Below are 12410 nucleotides of genomic sequence, written 5' to 3' on the forward strand. Positions count from 1 at the left end.
TAAAATTCATGATACAATTGTTTATTGCCATGAAGGGACAGAACAAAAAGCTGACAGAATAATGGGGACAAAACACAGAGTATATAGCTACTTCAGAGTAGTTGTCTTGGCGTGGAGAAAGCGTTCCTTCAAGATGGTTACCTGTAGCTAATGTCACGTGTCATGTTATGCCTAATAATACTGTGCTGGGTTTCGTGCTGGTCCCCAGTAGTACTGTGTTGTTTTGTATTCTCATAATTCAGTGAAATGTATTCCATTCATTTTATTACAGTTTTCTATCATTCCTTTTAACGGCCTCAGACAGGCCTCAGGACCAGGTCATCGTTTGAAGGCTGCAGAGGCATGTCAGCACTCCGTTGTGTAGGATAAGTACAGAAAAAATTTCACTATGTGCACCCTATATACGTGTTTAAAAGTGACTTATAAGATTTATTCTTGAGGTTGTAATCCTTGTGTAGGGGGTCAGTTATTCTTGGGTGCTACTCGTCTGAAGGGTGATTTTATTACACACTCAAACATGTCATTCAATAACTGGACTCAGTTGTTAGCTATTGGAGCCATTGGTGAAGTGTGACGCGGTGGTGGCTGGTGTTTCTTATCAAGACGAGTGAGTTCGGCGTTGGTGTGTGTATGTGCAGGGGGGGTGGGGGGGCGAGGGTGCCTCTCAGAAAAAAGCTGCAACAGACTTAAAGGCTCTGTTGCTGCCTCCTGCGCTCCGCCAGCTTCTCCCTCAGGGCCTGGAGCTCGGCCTGCCTCCTCTCGGCGGCGACGCGCGCCTTCTCCCGCTGCTCCCTGTACAGCGCCAGCTCCTCCGGGGTGTAGTAGTCCTGGCTGCAAAGGGAAGGAGAAGGTATTAGAGGGATGTGTTGGTAATGTGGATGTGTTAGTAAGGAAACAAATGATTCCTTCTCATCCCAGAACACCCTTTTATATCCGGTAAAACAATAGTAGCCTACTGTTAGCTACTGTGAACACTATAATTTGCTTTTATTTGCTGCAATACCTGGAAGCCAGATGGCTCTCTGGGAACAGTGCTCGGGCCACATATGAAAGATTGCGAGTTCGATCCCAGCTTGCGGCAGCTTATTTGTGAGACATAGCACCGTCCTGTAACCCTGGCAGAGCTATAAGGTCTTAATTGCCTTGCTTGGAAGGATTCTTTAATCACTTTTGCCATAGTGCCTTGTACCCATTTACGCCTTCGGATATAACAAACTAATAAAGGCTGGCTGCTCCCCCCACTCAGTTTGTTTGATAGAAGGTTCCCTGTGGACAACGCGTTTACCGTCCGGCGGTATTTCCCGTTTCATAATGCCACCGCTCTCATTGGCTCAGACCGCGTCTTCCTAAACACTCACCATCCCTGCACGAGCTCGGGCTCCACACACGTCTTGTTCACTTCGTCGAACACAAGACCCAGCTGGCAGTACTGCACCCTCGGGGAGGTGCCCACGCAGATGAAGAACTCACGGCAGTCCCTCGGCGACCTGGAGGGAAGGGTTGTAAATTGTAATTCTGACAATCTCTCAGTCGCAGTACGGCCCTAGCAAGTAACCATTCAGTTATCAGTTAAGATAAGTCAGAATGGTTAGGCTTTCAGAATATGAAAATTATTAGTTAAAAATTTCTGAACACAAACACATACTTAAGTAGATAACATAACCTTAAATCATAAAACAATTATATAGCAAGCTGAAATTGAAGATTTACTCCATTGTTAAACAGTGAGGAAGACCATTGAACGTACCTGAACTGTTGGAACCCGAGGAGCAGCAGCTGGTTGGATCCGACATCGGCAGGACACGAGAAGCCCAGGAAAGCTGTGGCGAGGAGAGACAGAGCTGAGGGACCGGCAAGGGTGAGGTTGATAAATAATTAACACAAAAATAGCTGTTAGGACCCACAGTAACGGGTGCAAATTGGACAAATTCACGTTCAGGAAGGAGATACGCGGGAAATGGTTTTAAAAGAAGTTGATTAATGCAATAAATTAAGTAAATACGCTATGTAGTTGTTGGAAATCCGCTTGGAAGCTTGAAAGAGTTTAGATAGATTTATAGATAGGGAACTAACTGACTGACTCTCCGGAGCTGATGTGTGCAGACCGACTGGCCTCTTGTTGCCTCTTTATCCTCGTGTGTCCGCGTGTAACACCTCCCCCCCTCCTCTGTAAATATCCCTCTTTTCTCAATAAAAATCTGAATCTGAATCTGCCGCGCATCAAGTTAGTGAAATTATGGTGTAAAGTCCGGAGAGTTTCGCCTTGAAATTACCGTCTTGGTGCGTTCACAACATCAGCATTGTACAGATAAGGAAGCTTAACATCATAGTGCTTTAAAAGTTCTGTTTGCCATCGATTTTAATCTCAGGCCGTTAGATGTTCAAGTTCTAGTCTCGCAAGTACTAAGGTTGATCCTGGTTTTCCCGCTGACCATCCCTCGCCTCCCTCCTGACGCGGCGAACAGTCTTACTACATTCTAAGTCTTACCGGCGGCGTCACAGTCAGGGGACTCATCAGGCCACTCGCAGCGGTAGGTGGCCGAGGAGAAGGCGAGGCCTGCGGGACAGTCCACGCGGAAGGGGAAGCCGTTGACGCAGTTGTAGAAGTAGCCGCACTGGGCGCTATCCCCGGAGCCGAAGTAGCCCCACTGGTGAGCGCAGAACTCGGTGGGCTGCGCGGGCTCTGTGTCAGGAAGGAAACACGTATTAGCCTTGACTGTGGCTCAATAATACCTCTAGTGTCCTGTGCCAGAGGTCGACCCTTGTTCCCAATAATAACAAGACATCAAGATCAGCATTTGTATATTGTTTTCTATAACAGGTAAAGAAAAAGAGGAAGAAGCCTAATCAGCGAGATCAAATTTAAATGGATCGTATAAATATGAAGAGAGAATTTTAAAGTGATCGGAAACTCTTGCATTGGGAGGTTGGACAGTGAACGCTTGAATATCCTAAAGCTTGAATATCCTAAAACGTTCTTATCCTAAAGCTTGAATATCCTAAAACTTTCTTATCCTAAAGCTTGAATATCCTAAAACGTTCTTATCCTTAAGCTTGAATATCCTAAAGCTTGATTATCATAAAGCTTGAATATACTAAAGCTTGAATATCATAAAGCTTGAATATCTTAAAATTTGATTGTCCTAAAGCTTGAATATCCTAAAACTTTAATATCCTAAAGCTTGAATATCCTAAAGCTCAAACAAGCTCGTAACTGTGTAGGAAGCGAGCACATGGATAAGCTTGAATATCCTAATGCAAAAACTCAAGCTCGTAACTGTGTAGGAAGCGAGCACATGGATAAGCCTGAATATCCTTAAGCCCAAACAAGCTCGTAAGCTGTGTATCGCCTCCATACTTACGCCTCTGAGTCCTGGAGCCACAATCAACCTCGGGCTCGTAGAAGCAAGGGTAGCGTCCGTCGGTGATCTTGTCGTTGAAGAGGAGGCCGTCGGGGCAGAGCTGATCGGTGGCTACTCCCTCGCGACACTCTGTATATCTGTCACACTGGCTGGAGTCGGGGAAGTACTGCACCCCTTCAGGAGGACAGGACTGGCCCGCCGCTGCAAGGACACGGGGATAGGTTGTTAGCTGTTTATCGTTCATCTGTTATTTGTTACTTATTCATATTAGCTTGGTTGTTTATCTATTCATTACGTTATGGATGGTACAGTGGTTGGACTTGCATACACACACACACACACACACACACACACACACACACACACACACACACACACACAAGAGAAAAATCGAGAAGCTGATAACTTTGCATTCACCATGACGGACGAGAGAGAGAGAGAGAGAGAGAGAGAGAGAGAGAGAGAGAGAGAGAGAGAGAGAGAGAGAGAGAATCAATGGTCATCCGAGGTGAAGATGGCCCCGACTTGCCCTCTGGCGGCGTCTGACAGCTATGTGACCTTAAGCGAGAGTGAAAGTTTGGGGCAGCGCATTCCTGGCCGTCGGGAAGGGGGGAGGGGGGAGGGGGGGAGGGGGAGAGGGAGGGGAAAGGGTTACCTGTCTGTCCTTCCCTCCCCCCCTCCCTTCCCCCTTACGTCTGCACCCCGCTGTGTGTGTGTGTGTGTGTGTAGTGGTGGTAGTAGTAGTAGTAGTAGTAGTAGTGGTATAGGTGGTGGGGTTATGAGGGGTATGTGTGGTATGTATATGCTTAAAAGCTTTCCTATGTCTTCCTCATCCTCTTTCTTCTTCGTTACATCTCCCCCTCGCGTCTTGGCGGCCATCCAAGGGACCCTCGAGACAATAATGCATATAATCGGTGTTCTGGCAGGCCGTAAAGTTGTCTCGAATAAATTGTTGTTCGCTTGGTCGTCGGCGATGCGGAACACAACATCCAGCTGGGCTTGGTCGGATAGTCATGAATACCTCTCTCTGCTCTTCACCAATTGTCGTACCCAGTGAGTCTTAGCCCGGTAGCTGCGGGGATCATGTTTCTTAAAGGCCCCTCTAAGCGAGAAAATGAGAAAAAATCATCACTCACCCAAACCAAATCATAATATATATATCAACGCTTTTGTGATCAGTTTATGCATCATCTATTTTCGGGGGTTTCTATCATGGCAAAAATTTATCCCGTCGCTGGTTCACGGTAAAGACACAAATTGGGCCTGTCGCTGCTACCGGGTTAGCTATATCGGAGCTCAGCATCGCCTTACTTAGACACGGGCAGCGCAGCGCAACCCTTGAGTCAGGTCTGGGTGGATCTGTCCTCTATAATTTGCTTACGAAGACTTTACATGATTGATAGTTTATTGTTGCAAGTAAACAACGAAGGAGAAGGGAGGAGCATGCCATCCCAACCCCCAGGCAGTACAGAGTGTGATTATACAACTAAGGATACATGTGGAAGTAGTACCAGGAAACTAAAAAGATACTATGGTTTATATTTGCGACAGAAACAAATGGTAAATAGGAAAATGTTACACGATGATCACCTTATTGGTTCTCTAATATCGAGGAACCAAAGATGACGTTCGTATGTAAAATCAATCCGATAAAAACGAAGTTCCATTTGGTTACATTACAGAAAATCACTCTTCTTTGCGATTATTTCTTTTACAGCACAGAAAACACATCAAGGGCAAAAATGAGAGAGAGAGAGAGAGAGAGAGAGAGAGAGAGAGAGAGAGAATAATATTACAATCGCCACTAATGTCAAATCGAGAAATTATACGTTACCTCTCGTCCGCAGCACACTCGCACTCAATCTCTCGCGGTCAAACACTCGCTTATCAGGGCTGGGACGGAGCCGAATTTGTCGCGCCGTTAAAGAGAAGAAAACCTGAGAGCCCTGAACCACTTGCAAGAATAATTAATGAACTGAATTGGTGCAGAAACAAGACGTCCAGCCATTAAAGGTTATGTAGAGAGAGAGAGAGAGAGAGAGAGAGAGAGAGAGAGAGAGAGAGAGAGAGAGAGAGAGAGAGAGAGAGAGAGAGAGAGAGAGAGAGAGAGAGAGAGAGTGACCTTGAATCGTCTACCGAACCCACCTGAGTAGACCGTTCACCACCTCGCGCACACACACACACACACACACACACACACACACACACTTTTACTTTCCCTCCAATATAACCGTAAGATAAAAAAAAAAAAACTGACCTTGGTAAAAGTTAAAACGAGTCGCATTAATGATGAAAAAAAACATTAGTGGAAAGAATCATGAAACTATTAGAAAAGTAGTAGTAGTAGTAGTAGTAGTAGTAGTAGTAGTAATAGTAGTAGGTCGGGATATCCCTTTATAACGTTGATAAATATGAAGAAATGTTTGAGTTCTCACAGTTTTGAGACTTAAATTTATTCAGAGGTCGATGTGTGAATGGGTGAAAGCAGTCGTCCCAGATGAAGTAATAATATATGTTTTTTTATATGATTCAAAGGAGAGAATTATGGCACCTTTTACACGATTACCATAACTTGTGGAGAGGAGGAATAAGACGCCCTGAACGTAAGCGGATGACCCCACCTTTACTTTCAACCAAGCGAGTGTCACCAGAAAGATTTTACCCAAGGAAATTTTGAAGTATAGGAAGAACAGCTGCATAAGATTTGGAAGAAACGAGAAATTTTGTCAAGAGAAATGAAAATAAATGAAATATCCTCAGGAGTGCCATTGTAAAGATATATATTTCACTCTTAGGACTTTACTTACAACCATGCAGGTGTCACTAGAGAGATTTTACCCAAGGAAATTTTGAAGTAAAGGGAGAACTGCTGCATAAGATTTGGAAGAAAAGAGAAATGAAAATAAATGAAATACGGTCCGTAGTGCCATTGCAAAGACATACATATTTCACCCTTAGAACTTTACAACAATGCAGCAGAGAGAGATTTTACCCAAGGAAATTTTGAAAAAGAGAACTGCTGCATAGAGATTGAAGAAAAGAGAAATGAAAATAAATCACTAGGAAGTCTTTACCCAAGGAAATTTTGAAGTAAAGGAAGAACTGCATAAAATTTGGAAGGAAGAAGATAAATTTTGTCAGGAGAAATGGAAATAACTGAAATATCCTCAAAAGTGCCGCTGTAAAGACTATATTTCACCCTAACAACTCTATTCAAGGGTCGGGGTGAAGGGTGAAGGTGCCCGTCCAGTAAATGGGTACAGGTGGCTGGAGGGTACGTGCGGGCGAGGACAGGGCCGGCCACTGCTACTGGTGCAGGTTATGCGGCCACGTGGAAGGTCCGCCGAGAAGAAGGTCAAAGCGTCCTCTTTTTTGGGCGTTCTAGAGTGCCCTGGCCGCGGGCGTGGTCCATGACACGACTTTTCGGTGTCGGGCGTGGCCCACTCCGGCACTCAAGGTGACTCGCGTGTACGTATTTACTTAATGGATGTAAATACGCCTTGCTCCTCGGCGTGATGGGGGAACAATGTGGCCAAATCAATGACCTTTTCGGTATTGATAAAGGGTAGTGACTTGTGGTCTTATCTGACCCTCCTCCAGAATATCACTCTTAAGGTTTCTAATTGCGACACAGTTTTACTTTAAGCATTGCCCTCACGAGCCATCTTGGGGCCTCTCGACAGTGCTAAGAGCTGTGTGCCTTCCGCTGTCTGGTATTCATCTACTAGTGAAGAAGTGGCGATTCAAACAGTAGTCTATCGTGACCCGTACTTCAGAGGGAGTTCTCTACAACTGGAAAAGATAAGCTTGTGTCGGCGCCCCCTTCGAGGAGGCGAGTGGGTGTCGTGACCCAGACGGCGAGGGAGGAAAGGACGTGCATGCTTGTGTTGGTGCGCATATCCTGCCTTGGTGCCCCCCACGCAGGCAGTGCCGCGTTTGAGCTACAAAGTGATGCCGTTAAACCATGTGTGTGTGTGTGTGTGTGTGTGTGTGTGTGTGTGTGTTCGGTGTGTCGCAAGCCTCAGGTACCCGCTATCCTGCCGAACGACGGGCGTACGGTGTCTCTCTCGCCCCTCCCTCGTCCCTTTCACCGGCGGTGGTACACGACCCAAGGATCACAGCCTCCCTCAGTCCTCTTACACAACCTAATACTTTCCCTTGGGGCATATAGACACCTTTAAAACTAAGTCACTCTAAGTCTGTATGACGACGATTGGAAACTGGAAGTGAACTCGGGGCAGGGTGCATCATGCGTGGAACTGATAACAGATGACCAACCAAAGTAACAAAGTAGCAACCCAGGAATTATAGAAGTCAGAGGCAACAGGTGGGGAGACTGTTAAACCTTCGCCGGGGCAGGATGGGGTACACGAACACTAATCAGAAAGAGGTCGAGAACGTTGGGAAAGTCTTTTAGTCATACAGTGGATTCATATTGGCTGATAATGATGTCCGAACTATGGCATTCTAGGGTTCTTTCTCGTGTGCTTCTACCCGTAACGTGTTCCTCTGTTTATATAATCCCAAAGAGAAGAATATATGGACACTTGAAGAGCTGAGACAATTAACGCTGGTTGAAACTGATATTCCAGCGTACGGCCTTAAGATTTGACCTTTAGTGAGAATCCTTTCACCCTAGAACAAGAAAAGATGGTAGGTGGATCAACACGCTTCCTTTAATATTCAAGGCCTTAGTAATGTTCTTTTGCTTTAAATTAATATCACTTAGGGACAGTGTTTGGTGGATATCTCTGTTTTCTCTTCGCTTCCTCATGCTAGAAAAAAAATCATCACCCTTCCTTTAATATTCAAGGCCTTAGTAATGTTCTTTTTTTAATTCATATCACCAAGGGACAGTGTTTGGTGGATATCTCTGCTTCCTCTTCGCTTCCTCATGCTAGAAAAAAAATCAACTTAAGAAAAGGTGTTGGGTAGATCGACACTCCCTTCACATTCTCTTTTATGCTTCGAGTCATAGTAAATCCCTTTCTCTTTCAAAAGCAGGAATTGGACAGGTGTTAGTTGGTTGGGCGTTTGCTCTTATGGTGTGATCGTTTAGTTGAATCCTCTTGTCTAAGGCTGAGAGGGTCGTCTGGCATCTAATACGCCTTCTCTTATGCTATAGTTTGTATGAATCCTGTTCATTCTAAAGACCACTGAGGGAAGCAATTGTGTAGGTATCAGGTCGCTTCTTCTACATAAACGTTTGCTCATATGCTTTGATCGTTTACTTGAATCCTCTTGTCTAAGGCTGAGAGGGTCGTCTGGCATCTAATACGCCTTCTCTTATCCTTTAGTTTGTATGAATCCTGTCCTTCTAAAGACCACTGAGGGAAGCAATTGTGTAGGTATCAGGTCACTCCCTCTACATAAACGCCTATCCTTTGACCTATAGCTTAATCCTTTTACTCTGAGGCTGATTGGGTCGTCTTGCATCTAATACGCCTTCTCTTATCCTTTAGTTTGTATGAATCCTGTTCCTTCTAAAGACCACTGAGGGAAGAAATTGTGTAGGTATCAGGTCCGCTTCCTCGGTATGAATCCTATCCCTCTAAGAATTAACAAGAAAAAGGGGTGTTGGAACTTGGGTGGATCAGGTCGTTGCTCTCTTTGCGGCGACATGATGGTGAGGGGCTGAGCCTGTCACCTTTATCCTTTCACTAAAATTCACCGAGGGAAGAAAGGGTATTGGATGTATCGGGTCGCTGCTCTCTCTGTGGAAGTATGATTTAGTGCCATAACTTGTCTTGGTGCGAAGTTGAGCCTGTCACCTTTATCCTTTCACTTAAATTCACCGTGGGAAGAAATGGTGTAAGATGTATCAGGCCCTATGCCCTATCTTGTCTTAGTCCGAAGCTAAGCCTGTCACCCTTATCCTTTCACGCTAAGAATCCCCAAGGCAAGAAATGGTGCTGGGTGTATCAGGTCACTCTTTCAGCAGCGACATGACGCCGTATCGTGTCTCGCCGCGGTGCTGAGCCTGTCACCTTTATCATGCTTGTGTTCAGCCGCTGATCTTTGCCGGGAACTCGTTTGGGAGGCCGCGCGGAAATCTGCTTACTGACGAGAGTGCCTGAACGAGTCTGTACTTTTACTAACGTGTCTGCCTGGGTGAATGAATGTTACGCACGTGGGTTGTCCTTTATAAATCAGAATTGCTCAAGCTGCGTGGACGAGTTATCTTCAGGCGGATGATATTACGTATGTGTGTGTGTGTGTGTGTGTGTGTGTGTGTGTGTGTGTGTGTGTCTTGGGGAGGAGGGATGAGTGAACCAGATATTGTACGTGAAAGGAAAATAATCGTATAGTGTCATCCATGCCTGAGTCTTTTCCTATCCCTCTGCTGTCCACGTGTTAGTCCCATACCCTCATGCATCTCAGGACTTACACTCCCACATTGGTTAAGGCTTTCGTAGAGGTTGATAGATAGATGAAAGTCCCGTACGTGAAAGGAAAATATAACCGTATAGCGTCATCCATGCCTGAGTCGTTTCCTATCCCTGTTATCCAAGTCTTACTGTCATGCATCTCGGAACTTACACACCCACATTGGTTAACCCGGTAGCTGCGGGGATCATGTTTCTTAAAGGCCCCTCTAAGCGAATTAATGAGAAAAAATCATCACTCACCCAAACCATTTCATAATATATCAACGCATTAGTGATCAGTTTATGCTTCATCTATTTTGGGGGTCTTTATCATGAAAAAAAAATGGCCCGTCGCTGGGACACGGTAGAGCCACAAATTTGGCCCGTCGCTGCTACTGGGTTAAGGCTTTCGTAGGGGCTGTGTGGGCTGTTTTATGAGCCTAATGTTAGTTTGACAATGCCTCTGCACCATGAACGTGAAATAACACTCAAGGGAACACGACTAATCTCCGTTGTGGCCTTTGGAAGTGTTTGTAGTGAAGCCAAAAGCGTCTGAGAATGCAATGATACGGGCCGCACCTTCTGTTGTCCCTGCCGTGTGGTCGGGGCGGCGGGAGGGAGGTTCAGGTAACGCCTCATTCACTTTCCCTCTCGCCCGAATCCCGCCGCACAGGTTAAACTTTCCCATTCACTTTCCTTCTTTCATTGTGGGCTTTTTTTTTTACTATTCTTACTACTATTTCTTTTTCTTTTTCTTCTTCTTCTTCTACTACTACTACTACTACTATTACTACTACTACTACTACTATTCCTCCGCTTCCCTCTCCTCCTCCTCCTCCTACTACTACTACTACTACTACTACTACTACTACTACTACTACTGCTATCATTATATTTTTTTATCCTTAACGTAATTATAAAGAAACCTAGGACACACACACACACACACACACACACACACACACACACACACACACACACACACACACTCACCGAGGGCGGCACACGCGAGGAGGCTGAACAGAACCTTCATCTTGGCAGAGGGAGGGTAGGTTGTGCACTGAGCGGGCGCCGGGGAAGGACTGACTGCGTGACCTGCCGTGTGAGTCCTCTAAGTGAAGGGTCCGAGAGGGTGAAGGGAGGAGAAAGGGGGATGGTGGAGGGGGGTGGAAGGGGGAGGGGAAGAAGTGAAGGGTGGATGGAAGGGGTGATTGGGGGTAGGGCAGAAGTGGGGGTGCAGAAGACGGTGAAGGGAGGAGGAGGGAGAGTAAAAGGGGATAGGAAAGAGATGGAGGGGAAGGTGGAGAACTAGTGGAAGATGGAGGGGGCGAGGAGACAGGTGGAGGGAGAAGGGGAAAAGTGGAGGGAGAAGGGAAGAAGGGGGTCAAGGAGGGGAAGGGAGGCATGGGCAGGAGAAAGGGAGGAGTGAAGGGGAGGAAAGGGGGAGATAAAAGGGAGGTGTGGAGAGAGGGGAAAATGGAGGAGGGAAGAGGAGGGAGGAGAGGGAGGAGAGAGAGAGAGAGAGAGAGAGAGAGAGAGAGAGAGAGAGAGAGAGAGAGAGAGAGAGAGAGAGAGAGAGAGAGAGAGAGAGAATTTGTTATATGAATTAATAAAAAAAAGGAAGAATCAAGAGGAGAAAGAAAAAGATAGAAAAGAAAGAAAGAAAGAAAGAAAAAAAAGAGAGAAAAATGAAAAAAAACACGTAGAGAGAGAGAGAGAGAGAGAGAGAGAGAGAGAGAGAGAGAGAGAGAGAGAGAGAGAGAGAGAGAGAGAGAGGTGGTCAACCAGTACTGACAAGGCCTCACCTGGTCACCTTGGAGAAGCTTCCCTCCTTCCCTTTCCTTTTCCCTCCCTCCCTCCCTCTCTCCCTCCCTCCCTCCCTCCACATCTGACCCCCTCCAAGTAGCCTTATTTACCCTCCTACAATCCTTTCTCCTTTTCTCTTTCTCTCCATCAAACTAATTATCTTTATCTATTTATCTATCTATCTATCTGTCTGTCTATGTATCTATCTATCTATCTATATGAAGGAAAAAATAATTATAAGGTATCATATATTCAGTCTAAAAAAAGTATGACTAGATAGATAGATAGATAGGTTGATAGATAGATAGAGATAGATATTTTTCTCATTCTTAGTTTTGTTTTACTTGTTTTTTTTTCCTCTTTTTCCTCTATATATGTATTTTTTTTTTTACCTCTATTCCTTCTCTTATTTCTTGTTTTTTTCTTTCTCATCGTATTATAATTATTGTTCGTTAATATTTTCTCTTTATTATTATTATTATTATTATTAGTAGTAGTAGTAGTAGTAGTAGTAGTAGTAGTAGTAGTAGTAGTAGTAGTAGTAGCAGTAGTAGTAGTAGTAGTATTAGTAGTAGTAGTATTTTCATTATTATTATTACTATTATTATCACTACTATTATTATCATCACTATGCCTCTTCATTCATATTAATTACCCCTCTTCTTCTCCCCCAGGCAAGATGAGTCGTGATCCTTCCGCCGTGACGAGGACACAGCCGCGTGGTGAGTGTTGCGTTCTCTTGTGTTTCGTACTGTCTCCCCCCAAGAGGCATTTTTTTAACCTTTTCCTGACCTTAACACACCTTCATTTACGCGTCAGCAGCCTAACCAACACCTCTGTACTTCCTCTCTTTTTTTTTCTTCTTTACTTTCTT

General features: G+C 45.1%; 1 protein-coding gene across 1 annotated transcript; it reads right to left on the reverse strand.

The window, feature by feature from the left end:
• On the reverse strand, positions 1-10873 carry LOC126983351 (protein obstructor-E-like). Its single transcript, XM_050836075.1, has 6 exons — positions 10724-10873; positions 3363-3563; positions 2489-2683; positions 1748-1820; positions 1359-1487; positions 1-831 (listed from the first exon to the last, which is right to left on the reverse strand). The coding sequence occupies exons 1-6, from the start codon at positions 10761-10763 to the stop codon at positions 687-689; spliced, it is 783 nt and encodes a 260-aa protein (XP_050692032.1). The 5' UTR covers positions 10764-10873; the 3' UTR covers positions 1-686.
• Positions 10874-12410: the final 1537 nt, after the last annotated feature.

Source organism: Eriocheir sinensis, chromosome 53 (genome assembly GCF_024679095.1).
Source record: "Eriocheir sinensis breed Jianghai 21 chromosome 53, ASM2467909v1, whole genome shotgun sequence".
NCBI classification, from domain to species: Eukaryota; Metazoa; Arthropoda; class Malacostraca; order Decapoda; family Varunidae; genus Eriocheir; species Eriocheir sinensis.

Coding starts and splice junctions, on each gene's coding strand:
- LOC126983351 (XM_050836075.1), bottom strand. CDS start 10,763: ATGAAGGTTCTGTTCAGCCTCCTCGCGTGTGCCGCCCTCG. Junction 3,564..10,723: donor CCTCGCGTGTGCCGCCCTCG/GTGAGTGTGTGT, acceptor GTGTCCTTGCAG/CGGCGGGCCAGTCCTGTCCT. Junction 1,488..1,747: donor CTCGGGTTCCAACAGTTCAG/GTACGTTCAATG, acceptor CCTTCCCTCCAG/GTCGCCGAGGGACTGCCGTG.